The sequence below is a fragment of the Oncorhynchus clarkii genome, chromosome 14 (genome assembly GCF_045791955.1).
Source record: "Oncorhynchus clarkii lewisi isolate Uvic-CL-2024 chromosome 14, UVic_Ocla_1.0, whole genome shotgun sequence".
In the NCBI taxonomy this organism is placed as follows: domain Eukaryota; kingdom Metazoa; phylum Chordata; class Actinopteri; order Salmoniformes; family Salmonidae; genus Oncorhynchus; species Oncorhynchus clarkii.
In genome coordinates this window covers 11,841,260-11,864,023 of record NC_092160.1, presented here as the reverse complement: position 1 = coordinate 11,864,023, position 22,764 = coordinate 11,841,260, and the positions used below count along the sequence as shown (strand labels likewise).

The 22,764-nt window shown below is 44.2% G+C and overlaps 1 protein-coding gene across 4 annotated transcripts; it reads left to right on the top strand.

Moving 5' to 3' along the window:
- The first annotated feature begins 6,022 nt into the window (after positions 1-6,022).
- Positions 6,023-22,408, top strand: LOC139366276 (protocadherin-10-like). 4 transcript variants are annotated; one of them, XM_071103573.1, is made up of 5 exons: positions 6,023-8,868; positions 10,066-10,124; positions 10,497-10,603; positions 18,575-18,732; positions 21,907-22,408. In XM_071103573.1, the coding sequence occupies exons 1-5, from the start codon at positions 6,532-6,534 to the stop codon at positions 21,958-21,960; spliced, it is 2,715 nt and encodes a 904-aa protein (XP_070959674.1). In that variant the 5' UTR covers positions 6,023-6,531; the 3' UTR covers positions 21,961-22,408. The 4 variants fall into 4 exon arrangements, with proteins under 4 accessions (XP_070959674.1, XP_070959672.1, XP_070959671.1 ...); XM_071103571.1 differs by having other exon boundaries at positions 6,023-9,033; positions 21,907-22,382; XM_071103570.1 differs by having other exon boundaries at positions 6,034-9,033; positions 18,575-18,931; positions 21,907-22,400.
- The last annotated feature ends 356 nt before the right edge of the window (positions 22,409-22,764 follow it).

Here is a 22,764-nt window from a genome sequence, read left to right as displayed (position 1 = left end):
TTGGCTATACTCATTAATTGGTTGCAGTCATTAATTGGCTACAGTTATTCATTGTCTACAGTCATTAATTGGTTGCAGTCATTAATTGTCTACAGTTATTCATTGTCTACAGTCATTAATTGGTTGCAGTCATTAATTGTCTACAGTTATTCATTGTCTACAGTCATTAATTGGCTACAGTTATTCATTGTCTACAGTCATTAATTGGTTGCAGTCATTAATTGTCTACAGTTATTCATTGTCTACAGTCATTAATTGGTTGCAGTCATTAATTGTCTACAGTTATTCATTGTCTAAAGTCATTAATTGGCTACAGTTATTCATTGTCTACAGTCATTAATTGGTTGCAGTCATTAATTGTCTACAGTCATTAATTGGTTGCAGTCATTAATTGGCTACAGTCATTAATTGGCTCTATAATGGCCTCTATAATGGCCTCTATAATGGGCTCTATGATGTCCTCTATGATGGCCTCTATAATGGGCTCTATGGTGGCCTCTATAATGGGCTCTATGGTGGCCTCTATAATGGCCTCTATAATGGACTCTATGATGGCCTCTATGATATCCTCTATAATGGGCTCTATGGTGGACTCTATAATGGACTCTATGGTGGCCTCTATAATGGCCTCTATAATAGACTCTATGATGGCCTCTATGATGTCCTCTATAATGGGCTCTATGGTGGCCTCTATAATGGTCTCTATGATGGCCTCTATGATGTCCTCTATAATTGGCTCTATGGTGGCCTCTATGATGTCCTCTATAGTGTCCTCTAAAATGGGCTTTATAATGGCCTCTATAATTGGCTCTATGATGGCCTCTATAATTGGCTCTATGATGTCCTCTATAGTGTCCTCTATAATGGGCTTTATAATGGCCTCTATAATTGGCTCTATGATGGCCTCTTTGATGGATGCAATGATGACTTCAATAATGGGCTCTAGAATGTCCCATATAATGTCCTCTAGAATGGACTCTAGAATCTCTAAAACAGTGTTTACATGTATTTGACCTTGTACTCTACAGGGCTGTGTAACGTACAGTTCTAAGGTTATTTGTTCTGTTTCTGTAGCTGATTGTCTGTGTGTTCCTGACTACATGTCCATATTAGGTCTCCCTCTGTTCTGTTCTGTTGCGTTGTAAGAACAGCCCACAGAATGAATGTGCGTCCCAAATTGCATTGTATTCCCTATATAGAGCACTACTTTTGCCCAAGGCCCATAAGGGGAATGTGGGGAATAGGTTGTCATTTGGGACACAGTTGAGTGTAGAGGTTGGCCACAGTGTTCCTTAGCTCTTTTTGTCCTCTGTGAGTCTGGTGATTAGGACGAGACCTGAGTGGGGAGAGAATATTGTATTCACTCTCTTTGAGTCTAATCTTGATGAATAGCAGAGAGAATAGGGACAGAAATGACTACTTGACCTACAAGAAGGCCCTCCTCCCTTAGACAAGCCCTGATGTTCATTTGAATCTATTCCTTTGATGCAGCTCTTTCCCTTTTCACCATTATAGTTAAATAATGACTGGATTAATTTGTTTGTGAGGGAGTAAGTGTGTGTGTGTGTGTGTGTGTGTGTGTGTGTGTGTGTGTGTGTGTGTGTGTGTGTGTGTGTGTGTGTGTGTGTGTGTGTGTGTGTGTGTGTCTATTTTATGACCCAAGCCAACACTAGTCCATTTTTAAGAATGTCTCATCTTCATGTTACACTAGTGTATGCAGTGGACCAGTGGAAAAGGCTCTTAGCACTACCAATAGGAAGTGAGAGGACTTGACCACCCCGTTACACTATCCTCATGGAGATTAAACACGACTGTCACTCCAGTATATTGGCCTAGGAACCAACTGCATTGTCTGGGAACTCTAAAAGCCTTGTCTGAGTTTCCTTCAGACGCCTGTCACCTTCGCTCATACAGCCACATTCACAAACCCATCTCACAGACAGGAGATGACATTCCGGTTCCAGAAGAGCCGTTTAAATGTTTTAAAAGGGGTCCTTTTGAATTAAAACAATCACTACCGTCAAAAAAATATCAAAATGTTTCATTGTGTCGCCTCCCCTCTCTCATTCTATCCCTCCCTCACCATTTACACACACACACACACACACACACACACACACACACACACACACACACACACACGTCCAGAATGGTGCCTGTCACTGTGGCATCATTCAAACACCAGAAGAAGAAGACTAAAAGCCTCCTCCACCAGACAGACAAACAGTGTGAAACCAATATGGGCCTGGAGCCTCTGGGGAGAGAGACAGAGGCTTCAGCTTGAAGAGAGGAGAGCAGGAGAGGCAGGCAGACAGGCAGGGAGTGAGTGACACTGACACATATGGCCATCAAACATTGAAACCACATACAGCTCTCCTGTGTCCTGGTTCTCTGGTTGTACTGTATGTTGTGGCCAGTAGGGAGTGGTGGATTGTGTTGTATGTTGTGGTCAGTAGGGAGTGGTGGATTGTGTTGTATGTTGTGGTCAGTAGGTAGTGGTGGAGTGTGTTGTATGTTGTGGCCAGTAGGTAGTGGTGGATTGTGTTGTATGTTGTGGTCAGTAGGGAGTGGTGGATTGTGTTGTATGTTGTGGTCAGTAGGGAGGGGTGGATTGTGTTGTATGTTGTGGTCAGTAGGGAGTGGTGGATTGTGTTGTATGTTGTGGTCAGTAGGGAGGGGTGGATTGTGTTGTATGTTGTGGTCAGTAGGGAGTGGTGGATTGTGTTGTATGTTGTGGTCAGTAGGTAGTGGTGGATTGTGTTGTATGTTGTGGTCAGTAGGGAGTGGTGGATTGTGTTGTATGTTGTGGTCAGTAGGTAGTGGTGGATTGTGTTGTATGTTGTGGCCAGTAGGTAGTGGTGGATTGTGTTGTTTGTTGTGGTCAGTAGGGAGTGGTGGATTGTGTTGTATGTTGTGGTCAGTAAGGAGTGGTGGCTTGAACACTACTCAGCTACAGTACTGCACATGTACTGACTCCATAGAAACTGTCTCCCAGTAAAAAAAAGCCATGTTTCTGTACTGTGTCTTCCACAGTGGGTGACGCAAAACAGGTCAGCAAATGGCAGTGGAGTGGATATCCATTGAGCCAACATTCACCTCACTCTCCGCAAGCTTCTTCTTCAAGGGTCATAAACCACACGCTGCTGCAGTAGTGTATCCTCAGGTTTGAGCAGAAGTCATTGACAATACAGCTGCGTTTATTTTGGGACATATAAAACACTGTTTTCAGGAGAGGTGCTTTGCCTTTCATTCCTATGAACAGAGAGAGAGGAAGAGATAATGTCACGCCCTGATCTGTTTCACCTGTCTTTTTGCTTGTCTCCACCCCCCTCCAGGTGTCACCTATTTTTTCCCCATTATCCCCTGTGTACTTATAGCTGCATTTTCTGTTAGTCTGTTGCCAGTACGTCTTGTTTGCCAGGCTTACCAGCGTCCGTCCTGTCAGCTCCTGTCTTTTCCCAGCCTCTCTTTTTCTCGTCCTCCTGGTTTTTTTAACTCTTGCATATCCTGACCCTGTACCTGCCCACCTGTACCACTCTGCCCGTCCCTGACCCTGACCCTGATCTTGAGCCTGCCTGCCATCCTGTACCTTTGCTCCTACTCTGGATTATCGACCCCTGCCTGCCTTAACCTGTCGTTTGCCTGCACCTGTTGCTGTAATAAACATTGTTACTTCAACACAGTCTGCACTTGGGTCTTACCTTGTTTCCTGATAGATAATCAGAATTATAATATTCAATCAGTAATTGCCCATAATCCTAAAATAATAATGGACCCTTGATTCTATTCCCCGTGTAGCACTCACCATTGGCTATCAAAGTGAACAGTATAGCAGCGCGATAGATAGACTCTTCTGATTTTATCTGACTTGATTTTAGGAGGAAATCTCCTCTTGGAGGCATCTGATGCTTACCCTCCTGTGGCATATTATGATTTGCCTTGGCAGTTGGCTGCTGAAGCCAATCTCATTCTCCCAATGTGTGGTACGTTCCTTTACTGGAGCCTACGCAGGACATCTTTAAACGTCTCCTCTTTCGATCAAAGACGATAAAGGAAGAGGTGCTAAATGGGAAGAAAGGGTATAGTTCTGTTGTTGATCACTAGGGGGAGCTGTTGTTCTCTGGCAGCCTGAACAGGTTCCCCTCATCACCTGTGTTCATCAGTCCATTCCCACTGAACACTTGGCTCTGGGTGGAATCAGCCCACATGCACAGATCTAGGATCAGCTTACCCTGTCTCATTCCTAAACTTAAACCATTGGAGGGAGACACTGACCAACTCATTGGCTGTTTCCCAGTAAAAAATGTATAAAACCATCCTTCTCTTGTTTCCTTTCCTATTTAAACACAGACCTCTGAGGTCCAGGTTAGGAATAGTTTTTATAGGACACATTTGTGAGGCATTTCTATGAGGAACAGACTCTGCAAGCAATCTATCAAGTCCCCTCTGATCAGTGCTAGGAAAAGGCTGTTGTGTAAGAGTATAGGGATGAATCCATTTTGTTCCATTAGAAGTAAAAGTACATCCAGAATAGTAGCCTATCTATGCTTCACAATACGTGATGTGTCACCAATGTACTACTTACCACAATGGGCAGTCTAAAGCTGGATGTCAGACATAGCATTTTTATATTCTGATGAATACAACAACATGAGGAGGGGATTCACTTCATCCAGACTAGGGTACATACTGCACTCTATAGCATCTATATGGCCTTATTCATATTTTCATTAGATTGAATAATTCCTACAGTAATCATCTGAGAATGCACACTTAAAAATAAAAAAAAACATTATTTAAACTTTATTTAACTAGTCAACCTTTCCAAAAGCTATTCAAGGTTGAAGGTCGGAATCCAATGAAATTACAATCAATTGTACCTTTGTGTGAATCATTCTGTGCAGAGCCGATTCTGTCTCTTTCCTGTGAATGTGCATTATGTTACTGTCTGACGTCATGGACAGCTCCCGGTGATGTGGGATCTTCGTTTCATAAAAATAAAAAAAATCTAGCCTAGTTATATTCACATCATCAACAACAAAAACAACATCACACGAGTTGTATAACCTATGACTTTTTATATAGAGAGTGTCAATGGGGAGCGTGAATTAGAGTAGGACACTATTTATAGGTCCGGTTTGTTTCGTTCTGGGCGAACCGGTGGATTTGGTTTTATGTTTCTCTCCTGGCCGCTAGGGGGCGCGTAAGGTCTGTGGTTTACGCCTTGCTTTGACAGAGGCTCAGAAAGATTCCACACAAATCTCCAGATTCAGCGTGAGAGCAGTTACAGAGAGAAATTGCTGGATGAGGAATACTCACATTGTGGTGGTTAAAACTATTATATGAGCATATCAATGATTGACGCATATCCGGCATGTTTCCTATATATCACATGTCAATACATTATCCTCACACACAAACAGTCTGCACACGTCGCCTAGCAGGAAGCATACACAGCTATAAACTATCAATCAATGATAATAATCTAATTAATTATTGCGTTCTGTTTTCTTAATAGGCTAGTAAAAGGCATGAGCATTGCCCACACCCCAAAAGAAGTTAGGCCTAGAGGTGCTGACTAACGGAGAGTAAACTGAAAGCTATTCAACTAGAGTCGCTACACTATGGAAAGTATAGGCTCCTTGAAATGTGTTGGGAAGTTTGCCTAATACATTTCTGGGAATGTATACATAGTGTGCCACTCTTTATTGTTTTCCTAATAGCCAATGCTATTGTGTATTGTGCTTTTGTTGAAAACAATTTGGGACCCTTTCAGTGTGCTGCGCGTAAACAACTATAAAGCCCCAACTTCCTCCCCTCTTCCAAATGTCTCTTCCTCGTCAGGCAGGTATTCAGCTCGAACCAGCAACTGGGCTAGAAGCGTCACATCCCAGTGAGCGATATCCAGCATAGACAGACGTCTCAACCGTCCAATCAGGAGTGAGCTTAGCGGGTGTCCGAGGATCCCGTTGGCTGGTAGGGGAGGTGCGCTGCGGAAAAAGCGAATAGTTGAGTGAAGAGCATTCAATAGTGGGAGAGGAGACCGCTGCAGTGTGTGCGCTAAACGGAGCAGATATCACTGGAGAGAAGAGAGAGAAAAAATCAGATAAAAGTGGCTGTTTGAGAATTGGTATAGTTGGACAAAGCTTGTAAAAAAAGTATCGATTACGTGGATTTTTTATATTTTTTTTATTGATTTTGGGCCTATGCTTTTAGAGTCATCTCCTCACTATTATTATTAAGGAACACTCCGCATCATTGGAATGTGCACTGCTGCCGTAACGAGGCGCATCTGAAGCAGCCGAGAGCTTGTTGATCTCGGCAGTGAAGACAGGATTTGGGGGTAATCAAGCCTGCATTGAATATCACAAACAAGAAGGTCCATGTTTGACGGGACTGCTAAAAGGAAAAGAAATCTCCAAAATCCTTCTACATTTTGGGGACTTTCCTTGGACTAAGGGTAATGGGAATTGACGCTTTAAATAAAAAAGGATAAGATTTATTTTCTCCAAGTGCACTTGTTCTTTGGCGATGATTGTGCTATTCCTTTTGATGTGTATCGCGGATGGAGTGGTCTCGCAGATACGCTACTCTGTGCCGGAGGAGGCTGGACATGGCACGTTCGTAGGGAATATCGCCGAGGACCTGGGACTGGACATGACCAAAATCGCTTCACGCCGCTTCCAGGTTGTGCCCAGCTCGCGGACGCCGTACCTGGAAGTGAACATGGAGAACGGGATTCTGTTCATCAACGAGAAAATTGACCGGGAGCAGATCTGCAAGCAGAGTGCCAGCTGTCTTTTACACCTTGAAGTGTTTTTGGAGAACCCTCTCGAGCTGTTCCGCGTGGAGATAGAGGTCGTGGATATCAATGACAATCCGCCCAGCTTCCCCGAAACCGACATCACCGTAGAGATCTCGGAGAGCGCAGTCCCCGGTACCCGGTTTCCCCTAGAGAGCGCATTCGATCCGGACGTGGGTTCCAATGCGCTGCGCACATACGACATCACCACCAATAACTACTTCTACTTGGATGTGCAGACGCAGACCGACGGGAACAAATTCGCAGAACTGGTGCTAGAGAAGTCACTGGACAGGGAGCAGCAGGCGTCCCACAGGTATGTGCTGACTGCAGTGGACGGGGGCCAGCCGCCACGGACAGGCACTGCTCTGCTGGTGGTCAAAGTGCTGGATTCTAACGACAACGTGCCCGTGTTTGACCAGCCAGTGTACTCAGTGAGTCTTCAGGAGAACACACCGGCGGGGACCCTCGTTATCCAGCTGAACGCCACGGACTTAGACGAGGGGCAGAATGGGGAGATAGTGTATTCATTCAGTAACCACATCTCCAGCCGCGTCAAGGACCTGTTCGCCATAGACGCGCGCACTGGACGCATCGAGGTGCGCAGTGAGGTGGATTTTGAGGAGAGCAGTTTATATCAAATATTCGTTCAGGCGAAAGATCTCGGACCCAATGCCGTGGCCGCGCACTGTAAAGTTCTGGTGAAAATAATGGACGTAAATGATAATGCTCCTGATATCACATTCAGCACAGTGACCGAGTCGGTGAGTGAAAGGGCAGCCCCGGGCACCGTTATAGCCCTGCTGAGCGTGACTGACAAAGATGCTGAGGAAAACGGAAAGATTCACGTTGAAATCCTCGGTGACGTCCCGTTCAAACTCAAACCCTCCTTTAGGAACTATTTCACCATTGTAACGGATGGACCCCTAAATAGAGAGAATGCTGACTCGTATTCAGTGACTGTAGTTGCCAGGGATACAGGGACCCCTTCCCTTGCCACCAGTAAATCAATCAAAGTGCAAGTGTCGGATGAAAATGACAATGCGCCAACGTTTACGCAGCCCATATATGATGTGTATGTGACTGAAAACAATGTGCCAGGTGCTTATATCCACGCTGTGACCGCTCTGGACCCAGACGTTGGACAGAACGCTCTCATTAGTTACTCCATAATGGAGTGCGATATTCAGGGTATGTCTGTGAAAACATATGTGTCAATCAACGAAGAGACGGGCTACCTTTACGCACTCAGATCATTCGATTACGAGCAGTTAAAAGACTTCACTTTCATGGTTCAGGCGAAAGATGCAGGTAGCCCTGAGCTCTTCTCGAACGCCACGGTCAAAGTAATCATCGTGGACCAGAATGACAACCCTCCCTCCGTTATTGCTCCCCTTGGTAAAAATGGCACTGCTAGAGAGCCTCTGCCCCGCTCCGCCGAGCCTGGCTACCTGGTAACCCGTATCATCGCCATGGATGCAGACGACGGAGAGAACGCACGGCTCTCCTACAGCATCCAGCGGGGGAACGAGAACGGCATGTTCCGCATGGACTGGAGGACAGGAGAATTGCGCACTGCCCGGCGCGTCTCCACCAAGCGGGACCCAAACCAGATGTATGACCTGTTGATAGAGGTGAGGGACCACGGCCAGCCACCCCTCTCCTCCACCGCCAGTGTGTTCGTGGTGCTGGTGGACAGTGTGGTGGAGGACCATCGGGAGAGGGGCACCGCTAAGTCCAAGGAGACATCGCTGGACCTCACCCTCATCCTCATCATCGCCCTGGGCTCAGTCTCCTTCATCTTCCTCCTGGCTATGATCGTGCTGGCCGTGCGCTGCCAGAAGGACAAAAAGCTCAACATCTACACGTGCCTCACAAGTGATTGCTGCCTCGGGTGCGCCACATGCTGCAGCAGGCATGCGCGAGCCCGCAAGAAAAAGCTCAGCAAGTCCGATATAATGCTGGTGCAGAGCGCCAACGTCACCGGGGCCGGTACAGCTCAGGTGCCAGTGGAAGAGTCCGGGAGTTTCGGCTCTCACCACCAAAACCAGAACTATTGCTACCAGGTATGTCTGACTCCGGAATCGGCCAAAACCGACCTCATGTTCCTAAAGCCGTGTAGCCCATCTAGGAGCACAGACACGGAACACAACCCGTGTGGGGCCATAGTGACAGGGTACACTGACCAGCAGCCTGACATCATATCAAACGGCAGCATTTTATCAAGCGAGGTAAGAGTCCCCTCATACCTTTAAACTCCAATACCCCCAGCATGTACTTGCTATCCGTATATTCGATATAGAGTGTGATAACTGCAACATGTGCTTGTCTGAAAAAAAAGTCTCACTACTGCTATTAGTATCTGGATAAAATATGAAATATAATCTGCATTCCGCATTATTAGGACATTTAGTTTCAGTGTCCCTGACATTGATGTTAACTTTCTATATGTTGCATCACCCATTGTTTTAGTATCCTCACAAATACATGTATTATTTCCCCGAACACATAATTCTGCATATCTTGCTATTTATTTACGTAACGACAATTCAACCCAAAATGATGAATACTAGTTGCTGACATGTTGCCGTTGGCAGTCCCGAGGGAGATTATCATTGGAATAGTAATGATTGCATGTTTATGTTCTGCTCAGAAGTGGTTTTGTCGTGCTTTTAAAATAAGATGGATTTGGAGTAATATAATAATACATCAGGATAATGCATGGGTGCCTTGAAGGCTGGAGTTGTGTGTGTGTGTGTGTGTGTGTGTGTGTGTGTGCATGTGTGTGCGTGTGTCTGCATGTGTGTGTGTGTGTGTGTGTGTGTGTGTGTGTGTGTGTGTGTGTGTGTGTGTGCGTGCGCATGTGTGCGCGCGTGTGTGTGTGTTGTCATGCGCAATGACCGTGTCCCTTGTGAGAATACACACATTTCGCACACCAGTCACGATCGTGCTGAGTCGCACAAGAACAAAGATCCGTCTATAGTTCAGCAAGCCTGAATAGGTGCACCACTTAATTTTTCTCTTTGGTAGTATATATATGCTTTCGGCTAGTAGGCTTAAAACGACTCTTCTCAAAATATAGATATGAGACGTTTCGTTGTCGAACATCAGCAATCACGTCAAATCTAACGTCAATATCAAAACTATCAATGTCTTGTACCAGATTTCTTGTTATTATTTTGTATTTTAAATCTCAGGAAAATAGTTTGATAATAAAATGCCACCGCGCCCCAAACTCAAAATGTCTCGTGCTTCTCTTTCAGACCAAACACCAGCGAGCCGAGCTCAGTTACCTGGTGGACAGACCTCGGCGTGTGAACAGGTAACGAGCATGCGCACCCGGTGCCCTGCCACCAGACGTGATTGAGAGTGTTTTTTAAAGTAGCCATTCAATGCCATAGGGGAGAGACTACAAACCACAACCATGCCAACATGGCTCAATACCTAATACTGGTTAATTAATTCACTCTCTCTGCTGCTGCCCACCTGTATATGCACTCTCAGTCTATGTTGATGATAATGAAGTGCAGGATAATGAATGAATGATGATTATGATGAAGACGGTGAAAATAAAAGTGATTCATGTTTTATTCTAACAGAATTATTGTTTTAATGTACGTTTGAAAATAAAAATAGGCCTTCCACTATCTTCAATACATTAAAGAATGTTCTCTATCCTTCTCTTATCTGCCAGTTCGGCTTTCCAAGAAGCGGATCTCGTAAGCTCTAAAGACAGTGGTCATGGTGACAGCGAGCAAGGCGACAGTGACCATGACGCCACCAATCGAGGTCACTCTGCCGGTAAGTCGAGTTTGTTCGTTCTTGGCTGGTTGCACGGCATTTGCTCTCTTATTTTCTCATTTAAAGCCCCACAGAGGGCGATGGCAGTGTTGTAAGGCGTGGTATCTGTCCACGGTGCTGATCGATCGATCATGGTGTGTTTCGAGGCCTATAGTCATGTATAGCCTTAAGAATGTTATCCGCGCCCATGGCTGCTGCGTGTCTATAGTATCACTGCGCTGTTATCTTCCGATTGTGGTGCTGAACGGAAAGCGACTCACTGCACACTGCGCTCTGCCAAATCTCCACTACTTTCAGAGTTCACGACTGGCTAGTCGTGTCATAGCCTACTCATTCTCACCATCTCAAATATTGGAAATGTGCTTAGGATTTATGAAATATAGGCTTGAGTGTTTTTCTACCAGCATGTGATATACAAACGTCTCTTGCTTAGGCTACTGTAAGAATGGGCTGTTTTTGGTAGGCCTATATTCTAGTCGTCGTGTGTTTGTAAACTCGCTCTTTCCTGGCTGTAGCTCAATCTCTTTATTGTTTTGAACATGGGAAATGTTCTGAGGGACAATGACGCGCTGCTGAACTTAATCCTGTTGTTAGTAAATATGCAGGGTCCTTAATGAGGGAGGGCCCGCTGCTAAATCCATGCTAGAGACCACTTGATGGGTACGTGACGGAATTTATAACGAGGACCGGTTGGCTTGTCATTGGTCGGTGCGGTGTGGGAACGGGACCAAACTGGTTTCACGGCGCAAACAAACAAACGATTCATTCATTGACTGTGCTCTGCCTTCCCGCCCCGAGCCCCCACCGCCCCGAGCCCCCACCGTCCCGATCGCATTCCTCCGTCCACGTCGTCGTTTTATCTGTTCCACCTAAAGGTTCACATACGTTTTTTTTTTTTAAATTGGGCTTCTGAGCTTTGAATGTAGTTATCTCTGCATTCATCCTTGCGATTGCTTTGGTCCAGCCCCGTCTGTGTGTGTCTATGCCCATGTTTTTTGGAAAGCAACAAGGTCTGCCCTTGGGGATGAACCCAGAGCATGCGAAATGAGCCACGTCTAGAAATAATAATGGCACTATTTTAAGCCTGTGGATATACACTGACGTTTAAAGGGAAGCATCCTATTTTATGTAGCCCACTTTAAATGTATGATGTATATAGTTAGCTTGGACTCATTTTTACAAGTCACTTGTCAGATGGTACCCCTTTAATGTTCAACCAAAAGGCAAGTCATTTAGCAAGGTGGTTTATATCACGCTACATATTCAATTTGAGCCATAGGGCCCATATGATAGGTAGTACAAGCTACTTCTAATATAGACACTACAGGAGCTATACTTTCTTTTTAGTTGAACCCTTCTTACCTTCATACAGGGCTTGACCAGACTCCTAATGCTAAGTGGTGACTCTCTGGCGTGGTGTTTTAGTGAACTTGCTGTCTTTGCTTTTGACTTTGAGTACCGTCGTATACCGTCATATGTCAATAGGCTACTGTTGCTTTGTTTTTCGAAATTATCGGACAACTTACTGTCTTCAAACAGATTAATTGCTGTGCATTAAGTCTTGGATTGATTAGGATCATTTATACGGGGGCTTTAGTGTTCTCTGCTTGCACGAGACTTAGACATAACTGGCCGCTGTGCTATTTGCTAAAGTGATAATTGAGTTTGTGACAAGCAGAGATGCTAGAACCTCCGGATTTTTCTGTGTCAGTTGATCTTTTTATTCAACATTTTCATGAACAATTCCTTAGTTTAATGAGGTGAGGGTGAACTTAATTATAAACCGGGTGGTTCAAGCCCTGAATGCTGATTGGCTGAATGACATGGTATATCAGACCGCATACCATGGGCATGATAAAAAAATACTTTTTACTGTTCCAATTATGTTGGTAACCAGTTTATAATAGCAATAAGGGTGTTTGTGGTATATGGCCAATTCAAAGGACAGTCCTTAGCCATGGTACATTGGCCAAATACCTCACCCCTCATGCTTTATTGCTTAATTATAGCACTAGGATTGTGATTAGAGACTAAAACAATGATGATAATTTAGGTGAATAAATGTTTGTTGATATTAGATGGATTTAAGCAGTGGAATTACTGTGATGGTATCAGAGATGATATAGCCTGTCTTATATAGACTGTTATCATGGTTACTATGGATCAACTGTCCCCCTACTGTTTGGGAGCATTGGAGATAGCACTCCCTCCACCTCCCTATTTCCCCCTCCATCCTCCCATTCCCCATCCAGATCCCTTCTTAGGCCCATGGTTCACTTTATCGCCATAGTAATATATGCTATTTGTATATTCTTGCTGAACCGTCATCCATTTTCAGAACTCTGCATACCAATGACCAAATTAAGGACGCAATAAAGTAGGGGTTCAGGGCATTTACACAGTCTCTCTCGTTCGAACAATTTTAATTTCTCTCTCTCTCTTCCCCCCCAATTCAAAGGGCTTTATTGGCATGGAAAACATATGTTTACATTGCCAATGCAAGTGAAATAGACGTAAACATTACATTCACAAAAGTTCCAAAATAATAAATACATTTCAAATGTCATATTATGTCTATATACAGTGTTGTAACGATGTGCAAATAGTGCAAAAGGGAAAATAAATAAACATAAATATGGGTTGTATTTACGATGGTGTTTGTTCTTCACTGGTTGCCCTTTTCTTGTGGCAACAGGTCAGAAATATTGCTGCTGTGATGGCACACTGTGGTTTTACACACAGTGGAAATGGGTGTTTATCAAAATTGGGTTTATTTTCAAATTCTTTGTGGATCTGTGTAATCTGAGGGAAATATATCTCTCTCTCTCCCTCTCTCCCTCTCTCTCTCCCTCTCTCCCATCCCTCTCTCCCATCCCTCTCTCCCTCTCTTTATCTTTGTTTGGATATGGGGGATCTTTTGACAGTGCTTTCAGTACATATTGAAGTCAGACTGATATACTGTAGACTCATGTCTGTTCCTTAAAATCATGAAACTACTAAGGCCAATAAATATTGTTGGTTTCGGTTCACAACTTTTATTAAACTTTCAGTTTTACAGAGGGCAGGTTAATTCTTTACTGAGGGCAGGTCTATTCTTTACTGAAGGCAGGTCAATTCTTTACTGAGGGCAGGTCAATTCTTTCCCGAGGTCAGGTCAATTCTTTCCCAAGGTCAGGTCAATTCTTTACCGAGGGCAGGTCAATTCTTTACTGAGGGCAGGTCAATTCTTTACCGAGGTCAGGTCAATTCTTTACTGAGGGCAGGTCAATTCTTTACGGTCAATTCTTTACCGAGGTTAGGTCAATTCTTTACTGAGGGCAGGTCAATTCTTTACTGAGGTCAGGTCAATTCTTTACTGAGGGCAGGTCAATTCTTTACTGAGGGCAGGTCAATTCTTTACTGAGGTCAGGTCAATTCTTTACTGAGGGCAGGTCAATTCTTTACGGTCAATTCTTTACTGAGGTCAGGTCAATTCTTTACTGAGGGCAGGTCATTTCTTTACGGTCAATTCTTTACTGAGGTCAGGTCAATTCTTTACTGAGGGCAGGTCAATTCTTTACGGTCAATTCTTTACTGAGGTCAGGTCAATTCTTTACTGAGGGCAGGTCAATTCTTTACGGTCAATTCTTTACTGAGGTCAGGTCAATTCTTTACTGAGGGCAGGTCAATTCTTTACGGTCAATTCTTTACCGAGGGCAGGTCAATTCTTTACTGAGGGCAGGTCAATTCTTTACAGAGGTCAGGTCAATTCTTTACGGTCAATTCTTTACCCAAGGCAGGTCAATTCTTTACGGTCAATTCTTTACTGAGGTCAGGTCAATTCTTTACTGAGGGCAGGTCAATTCTTTACCGAGAGCAGGTCAATTCTTTACCGAGGGCAGGTCAATTCTTTACTGAGGGCAGGTCAATTCTTTACTGAGGGCAGGTCAATTCTTTACTGAGGGCAGGTCAATTCTTTACTGAGGGCAGGTCAATTCTTTACAGAGGGCAGGTCAATTCTTTACCGAGGGCAGGTCAATTCTTTACTGAGGGCAGGTCAATTCTTTACGTTCAATTCTTTACTGAGGGCAGGTCAATTCTTTACCGAGAGCAGGTCAATTCTTTAATGAGGGCAGGTCAATTCTTTACCGAGGGCAGGTAAATTCTTTACCGAGGGCAGGTCAATTCTTTACCGAGGGCAGGTCAATGCTTTACTGAGCTAAGGTCAATGCTTTACCGAGGGCAGGTCAATTCTTTACGGTCAATTCTTTACTGAGGGCAGGTCAATTCTTTACCGAGAGCAGGTCAATTCTTTACTGAGGTCAGGTCAATTCTTTACTGAGGTCAAGTCAATTCTTTACTGAGGGCAGGTCAATTCTTTACCGAGAGCAGGTCAATTCTTTACCGATGTCAGGTCAATTCTTTACCGAGGTCAGGTCAATTCTTTACCGAGGTCAGGTCAATTCTTTACTGAGGGCAGGTCTATTCTTTACTGAGGGCAGGTCAATTCTTTACCGAGGTCAGGTCAATTCTTTACTGAGGGCAGGTCAATTATTTACTGAGGACAGGTCTATTCTTTACTGAGAACAGGTATATTCTTTACTGAGGGCAGGACTATTCTTTACTGAGGGCAGGTCAATTCTTTTCTGAGGACAGGTCTATTCTTTACTGAGGACAGGTCTATTCTTTACTGAGGGCAGGTCAATTCTTTACAGAGGACAGGTCAATTCTTTACTGAGGACAGGTATATTTTTTACTGAGGGCAGGTCAATTCTTTACAGAGGACAGGTCAATTCTTTACTGAGGACAGGTAAATTCTTTACAGAGGACAGGTCAATTCTTTACTGAGGACAGTTCTATTCTTTACTGAGGGCAGGTCAATTCTTTACAGAGGACAGGTCAATTCTTTACTGAGGGCAGGTCTATTCTTTACTGAGGGCAGGTCAATTCTTTACAGAGGACAGGTCTATTCTTTACTGAGGACAGGTCAATTCTTTACAGAGGACAGGTCAATTCTTATATTTTATTCAATTTTTTACTTCCCTATTTTTTTCTGAAGAGACACCTAATATGCCTCAGGGAATATCTCATTTCCTAAAATGTCAAGAAATATCAAGATGTCTTGATCTGGCTTTTTAGCAGAGACATTTTTTCTCGGAGTGAGTCTGTGTCTTATCACTTCTCCAGATTCTAAATGCCAAATCTGAAACAGATTGATATTCACAAGCCTCCTCCTGTGATTATTGGATATGGAAATATGTTCATTATCCAGGGTCAGAGGTCACTGTCCCATTGCTTTGGTGAATATCTAAATAAGTGCAGGTACCACTTGTTGAAATGAGGAGTAAATGTATGATCTATGGAGTCTGTATTAGTAGATACATAATTCAATAATACAAACTTTCTTTCATTGTTGTGTATGTGCTGACACTCAATGTGATGGTGTATTTGTGGATGTTCATTAATATTTAATAAGGAACTCACTCGTTAGGAAGCTCAGCATTTTTCCAAGCTGTTAGCGAGCCAAATTAATCCTCTTTGTAACAAAGCAAATTCCCCCTATGCTGACCTGTGGAAACACACACACACACACACACACACACACACACACACACACACACACCGCAGTCTGAAGCCTAATCAGTCTGTGTACCACAGGATTATCTGAGGATACTCTTGGGGAGCAGTTTGGGTTTTACTCAGACATGCACATCAAATGACTTAAAACATGGACTACGCCAAATTGACTTTAAAGATTAAGTTAGGCAATACCCTGGTTTTACTTAGGGCAAAAATATTAGTATCTATATGAATTGAATCAGACACTGATTATTTTCGATTTTGTGTTCCACGATGGGCTATTCATGGATTCACTTGCACTATCATGAAGAATGAACTCAGAATGAACTCAGAATGAACTTCCTCTTTGACAGAACATTGAAGGACTCGGGTTGACTTTTTTTTGGTGTTATTGCATGGACAGATTGAAAGGACATGAGCAGCCAAAGTAATCCAATACTTTTGAGCCTGTGGTTTAAATGATCTAATACCTTGGTCACAGGAAGCTCAGAGAGTGTAGTAGTGTGGTGTTAATGGTTTTAAACACGTCTCTCACTCTGCATGACCAGTCGTACCTGCTGAGATATCACAGAGAGAAACTACCACAGAGGGTCACAGCAATGATTCAATGATTCTAGCTTGTTTCTCTATTTCCCAATGGCAAAACTATTATAAAAACTACACACACATTACATAATGCATGAATACACCAGGCATAATTTATAGTCCAATATTTACATGTGTTTTGGGGAAGGGGGATTAGGGGGCAAGTGTTTAAATTGTGCAGTATTTAGCAATCCTAACAGGAGTCTGATAGCAGCAGTTGTGATGTGTGTGTAGCATTAATGTATATATATATATGTGTGTGCGTGTGTGTGTGTGTGTGTGTGTGTGTGTGTGTGTGTGTGTGTCTGTGTGTATGTGTATGTGTGTGTCTGTGTGCGTGTACGTGTGCGTGAGTGAGTGAGTGAGTGAGTGAGTGAGTGAGTGAGGGCATGTGTGTTAATAAGGTGTGGAGAATCAGGGTAGGTGGTCAGTCCAGTTCATGTGTTCCTCAGTCTGATGGCTTGTAGATAGAAACGGTCTCTTAGCCTGTTGGTATCAGACCTCATGCTCCGATTTCATCTGCCCGACAGGGTGTGTGGGGGTCCTTGATGATGCTGCGTGCCCTCCTCAGACACCATTTTGAGTAAATCCTGGATGGGTGGGAGCATGGTCCCAATGATGCACTGGGCCGTTTTCATCACCCACTGGATTGCATTGCGGTCGTGGACAGGCTAATTCCCGTACCAGGACGTGATGCAATCGGTCAGGACGCTCTCGATGGTGCAGTGGAAGTATTTGGCGAGGACACGGGTTGGCATCACAAATGTATTCTGCCGCCTTAGGAAGTAGAGATGCTGTCGGCACCTCTTGACAAGAGTGGTGATGTTGTTGGTCCAAGTCCACAGTGAGGAAATGATAACTACTGACTCTCTCTACTACCGTTGATGTGGAGCGGGGCATGTTCCCTCCTCTGTAACAATCAACTCTTTTGTTTTACTGACTTTCACTTACCTCTTCCCTATAGGCTGACTCGCTGTTGTTGGTTATCAGGCCTACAACTCTGGTGTCGTGAGCAAACTTGATTATTGACTTGGTGTCGTGCAAATGTATTTTAGCAGTTTTGGTTGGTTTTCACAAAGGTCTGTTTTTATTTGAATCTCTCCTTAGTGTATCGGTAGAAAGATGAGGTAGAACGAGGAAGACGATAACCTCGTGACCTTTCCCTGTGCATGCTGGGCTTTCTAGTAGTTTTTGCTGTTCTGCGAGGCTGAGAGTTTATCTCTCCACGTATGCTGCTGTTTCCTTTGATCTTGTACGGTGAAAAAGAGAACCCTGCAATGAGGAATTAGAGATCTGAGTCTACACGTGCACGCGCACGTACACACACAGCAGCAGCTTTGTGTGTATTTGTCTTCGTGAGTGAGTGTATGTGTGAGAGTGCGCACGTTTCCCCTGCTTCCTTTTTTGTCTTGTTTCAAGATTAATTGATTATTACCTTTATGACCACTAACTGTCTTTCCTCCCTCTCCATCTCTCCTCCCTCGTTCCCCTCCCCAGGCACGGATCTCTTCTCTAACTGTCTTTTCTCTCTCTCCATCTCTCCTCCCTCGATCCCCTCCCCAGGCACGGATCTCTTCTCTAACTGTCTTTCCTCCCTCTCCATCTCTCCTCCCTCGTTCCCCTCCCCAGGCACGGATCTCTTCTCTAACTGTCTTTTCTCTCTCTCCATCTCTCCTCCCTCGATCCCCTCCCCAGGCACGGATCTCTTCTCTAACTGTCTTTTCTCTCTCTCCATCTCTCCTCCCTCGATCCCCTCCCCAGGCACGGATCTCTTCTCTAACTGTCTTTTCTCTCTCTCCATCTCTCCTCCCTCGTTCCCCTCCCCAGGCACTGATCTCTTCTCTAACTGCACGGAGGAGTGCAAGGCACTGGGACACTCCGACCGCTGTTGGATGCCCTCCTTTGTGCCCTCCGATGGGCGCCAGGCAGCAGACTACCGCAGCAACCTGCATGTGCCAGGCATGGACTCCGTGCCCGACACTGAGGTATTTGAAAGCCAAGAGCAAACGGGCGATAAGTCATTCTCCACCTTTGGCAAAGAGACCCCCCTCAGCCACCACCACCAAAACCACCTCCACCTCAGCCACCACCATGCCACCCACGCCAACCAAGCCAAGTTAGAGAGGAAAGCGTTTGAGGCACTTCTGTCTAGCACGCGAGCGCCTTACAAACCTGCCTATTTGAGTGAGTATCCGCTTTGCACGGCAGCTCTGTAGCTAACCCACTCTATTCTCTCAACCAACCAACCCTGATCTGATGATTGACTTTAACAATACAAAAACAATCAAATTATATTTCTTCCCCCATTGGCTGGAAGTGCCATGAAATTATTTCACGTGCGCTGACCCATCTAATTTACCCTCTTGACAGTCGTTAACTAACTCTCTCTCTTCCTTTCACACATATTCATTATCGCTCTCTCTATCTGTGATGATCTAATCCTCCGTCACAGTCTTCCATATCACTCCCTCCTTCCACCAACAGCAGCAGCCCCATCTATGTGCCTTTTGAATTTAATGTGCCATGATCAATTAGAGTAGAGGTTGGAATCCATAGGAGAGTTTTGACATCGCCGAGACGTTGAAATGATGGATGATTTGTCCCATTATAGGGAGATGGGTGTGTTAATATATACGAGGCTAAGAGATTACCCTCTCGCTCCTTTTCTTCTGACTGTATTACTCTAGCTCCTAGGATCAAAACCGTTTAAGATAATCAGGGAAAGCAGAGGAAGGAGGAGGCAAATTTCCATGGGGAATTTCTGTTTCCAAACTCCCTTTTCAAAGGGCACAAAGAGAGACATCCTCATCACTGCAATTTGGTGATAATGCTTAATTATAATTTTGTCAGCACTGCCTTAAGAGTTGCACGTTCTTTCACCGCTCATCAGAACTTGCTAGAAGAATTCTCAAACTGCTGGAGTCTCCCCTACCACTGTAATTCCCAGCCGCAGCATGGGGCACTACCTCTGATGAATACAGATGAGGTAGAGACTCCATAAAGATAAAGATGTCGACTTCCTCTCTCAGAGGCTATTCTCATTGACAAACATTTAAGGAGAGGCAGCGTGATGAGATTTACAAGTTACATAATATGTACATAAACGTTTCAATTGACATGCCATCCTTGCCTTACCTTTTGTTCTGGCTGGCAATGTGACATTGTTGCTCTGCAGCTCCACATCTACTGTAATGATCCGTATCATAGTAGCTACTGACTAGCCAGGAAAATTGCAAGCTATTCAACAATGCAAGCATCTTTTCCTCTATAACATACTATCTACACTCTTGAATAATGCAATCGAACCGTATCACTTAATTGAATAATGCAACCATTTGCTCGTTGGTACACACATGAGCTAAATGTAGCTTGCAAGACAATAACACAGCTAGCTAGCTATGCTCGCTAGTAACATTAGCTAACATATCAAACATGAATGTTTACCTCTCTCATATATATATACACACACACACACACAAGTACAGTTTCAGCATATTAAAAGTTACATCAGAACAAACCAGGCTTAATTTGATCAATATCGTGGAAGTCATTATATGAGGTAAACCCAAAATTGCAACTGAAAATGTTGATAATTCCCCTGGTGAGTTGATCAGTTTCTTGCTGCATTCTTCTTGCCTGGATGATGGCTCAGAGCAACCTAGGGGAAAACTCCCTTTCTTAAAGATACAGCGACATTTTCAGAATGTATTTATTTTTAATTTTATTTCAACTTTGTTTAACTAGGCAAGTCAGTTAAGAATAAATAATTATTTACAATGACGGCCTACCCCAGCCAAACCCTAACCCGGATGACGCTGGGTCAATTGTGCACCGCCCTATGGGACTCCCAACCACGGCCAGTTGTGATACAGCCTCAAATCGAACCAGGGTCTGTAGTGATGCCTCGAGCACTGAGATGCAGTGCCTTAGACCGCTGCGCCACTTGGGAGCCTCAAGTTCCAGACTCCATTTCCTTAGAATGTAATAGGCTACTGCCATTTCAGGAAAAAGTATATATAAAACAAGTCTCAAATATAAGGACAATGTTTATACATTTCAACTGTTTCAAAAACCTTGCTCTGCTATTAATATTTTGACCATATGAATGTTGGGCTCAATGAAACAATTCTGTTGACATTGTCCTGCATAGAGGGGGCAACTGTTGGGCGAGTGTTGTGCGTGACCTCCGGAGGTATCTTTCGAGATGTGAGAAATACGCTCTTTTAGATTACATTAATGGCTCTCGAAAATCGATACCTCTCAAGAATCTCTTGAAATTCTCCTTAATTCTCGTCAATTACAATAGACCCTCAGTCTCAACCCCTATTCTTCTCCTCTCTGTCTCAGCGACTACACATGGGCGTAGAGCTAATCACCACAATACATTCCTTATTTAGGGGATGTCTGGCAAGAGGTCTGGAAGGGGGAAGAAGAGGGGGGATGGGGCGGTATCCTCATGATACTAAGAGTCTGTGTCTTATTTCGGAGGGGAGTCTTGAAGGGTGGGTGGGGATAAGATGGGGTGTCCCCATGATACTAAGAGGCTGTGTCTTATTTTGGATTGGAGTCTGGAAGGGGGAGTGGGGTGTGTGTGTGTGTGTGTGTGGGGGGGGGGGGGGGGGGGGGTGTAATCCTCATGATACTAAGAGACTGTGCCTTTCCCCTAATCTGATAAAGTCATCTGGAGACACAGAGCCCCTTGTAGCCAGAGACAGCGGTCGGTCATTACCCTAATCAAACAGTGATGACATAGAGCTGCTGCTAGCTGGGGGATTGTTGAGCTGTCATGGGGAAGGGGGAGAGGGGGGTGTTGGGGGTAAGGGGTGTGGGCGGAGGGGGAGCTCCATTTGTTTCCATGTTGGCCGTGGCCCATTTGAGTTAAGGCCCATTGTTGCTGTCCTAAATAAATTGAGCAAGAAACATTCTCAGAGACACAGACCCATATTCACACGCATTATCAATGAGAGATTTCACAGTGTGGTTATAAATGGTTCCAGAAGAGAACGGATGAAGGGCTTCCTAACCTTCCTAACCTTGTTTTCTTGACTGTCTTACAACACTGAGTAAATAAATGAAGGTTCCTCTAGATACATTGTCTGTTTTTCTTTTCTCTCTCAGACAAACTTGATCCCTAACCAGCATGTGTTCTCTTCTTGCAGCGAGGAAAGGGGTTTGCTAGCTCCTTTCGCGTGGACATACCAGAGACCGTATGACTTTGCACAATCAGTCAAAACAACAAAAACTAAAAAGAGCATCAAGTTCCAGACTCCATCTCCTTAACTGATCCACGTCTGACTGACATTCCCCCTAAGTAACATGGAACTCTGTGGACAACATTCCCTCCGGAATTCTCTTGGAACACTGCCGGCCTTGGAAACTACTACCTTTTGGACTCTGGAGGGGTTGGAAGTGGTGGGGACAGACAGAGAGACAGGGTCAGGAGACGGACAGACAGACGGCTCTGCACGTGGACCCCACCGCTCTCAGCAGGACTGAGACAGAGTTGAAAACACAACTAATAGAGGGGGGAGAAGGAAGAGGAGGAGGACGAGGATCCCTCCTCTCCAATCTATGTGTGCCTGTTTACAGCACTAATGTACATCTTTAACAAATAAAATCAAATAAAATAAAAAAAGAACAACAAAAAAAAAAAGACAAAAATGAGAAACCAATTGGAAAAGGAACGTCAACGTCACTGAGCCCTTTAGATGTTTATACTCACAGCAGAAGCCAGTTGTACAGGAGATCTTTGTGCATTTTAAATGCAATACCACTGTTTTAGACTTGACTGTTTTTCTATTCAGTTTGTGTGGTCAGGTGTCTTCTCCTCAGATCTAAAGTACTTCAGCTTTATAAGGAAAGATTGTGGGCTGGATTATGAATTTTCAAGTTCCGTTTCTTCTTTTTTTTCCATGACATAGTGGATCTGAACAGTGATGGGCTTCACCTTTCAATTCTGAGCTGTTTAGTAGTTTATATCATGTGAGAAGTGTTTAATGTACTCTTTTGAAAAGCTT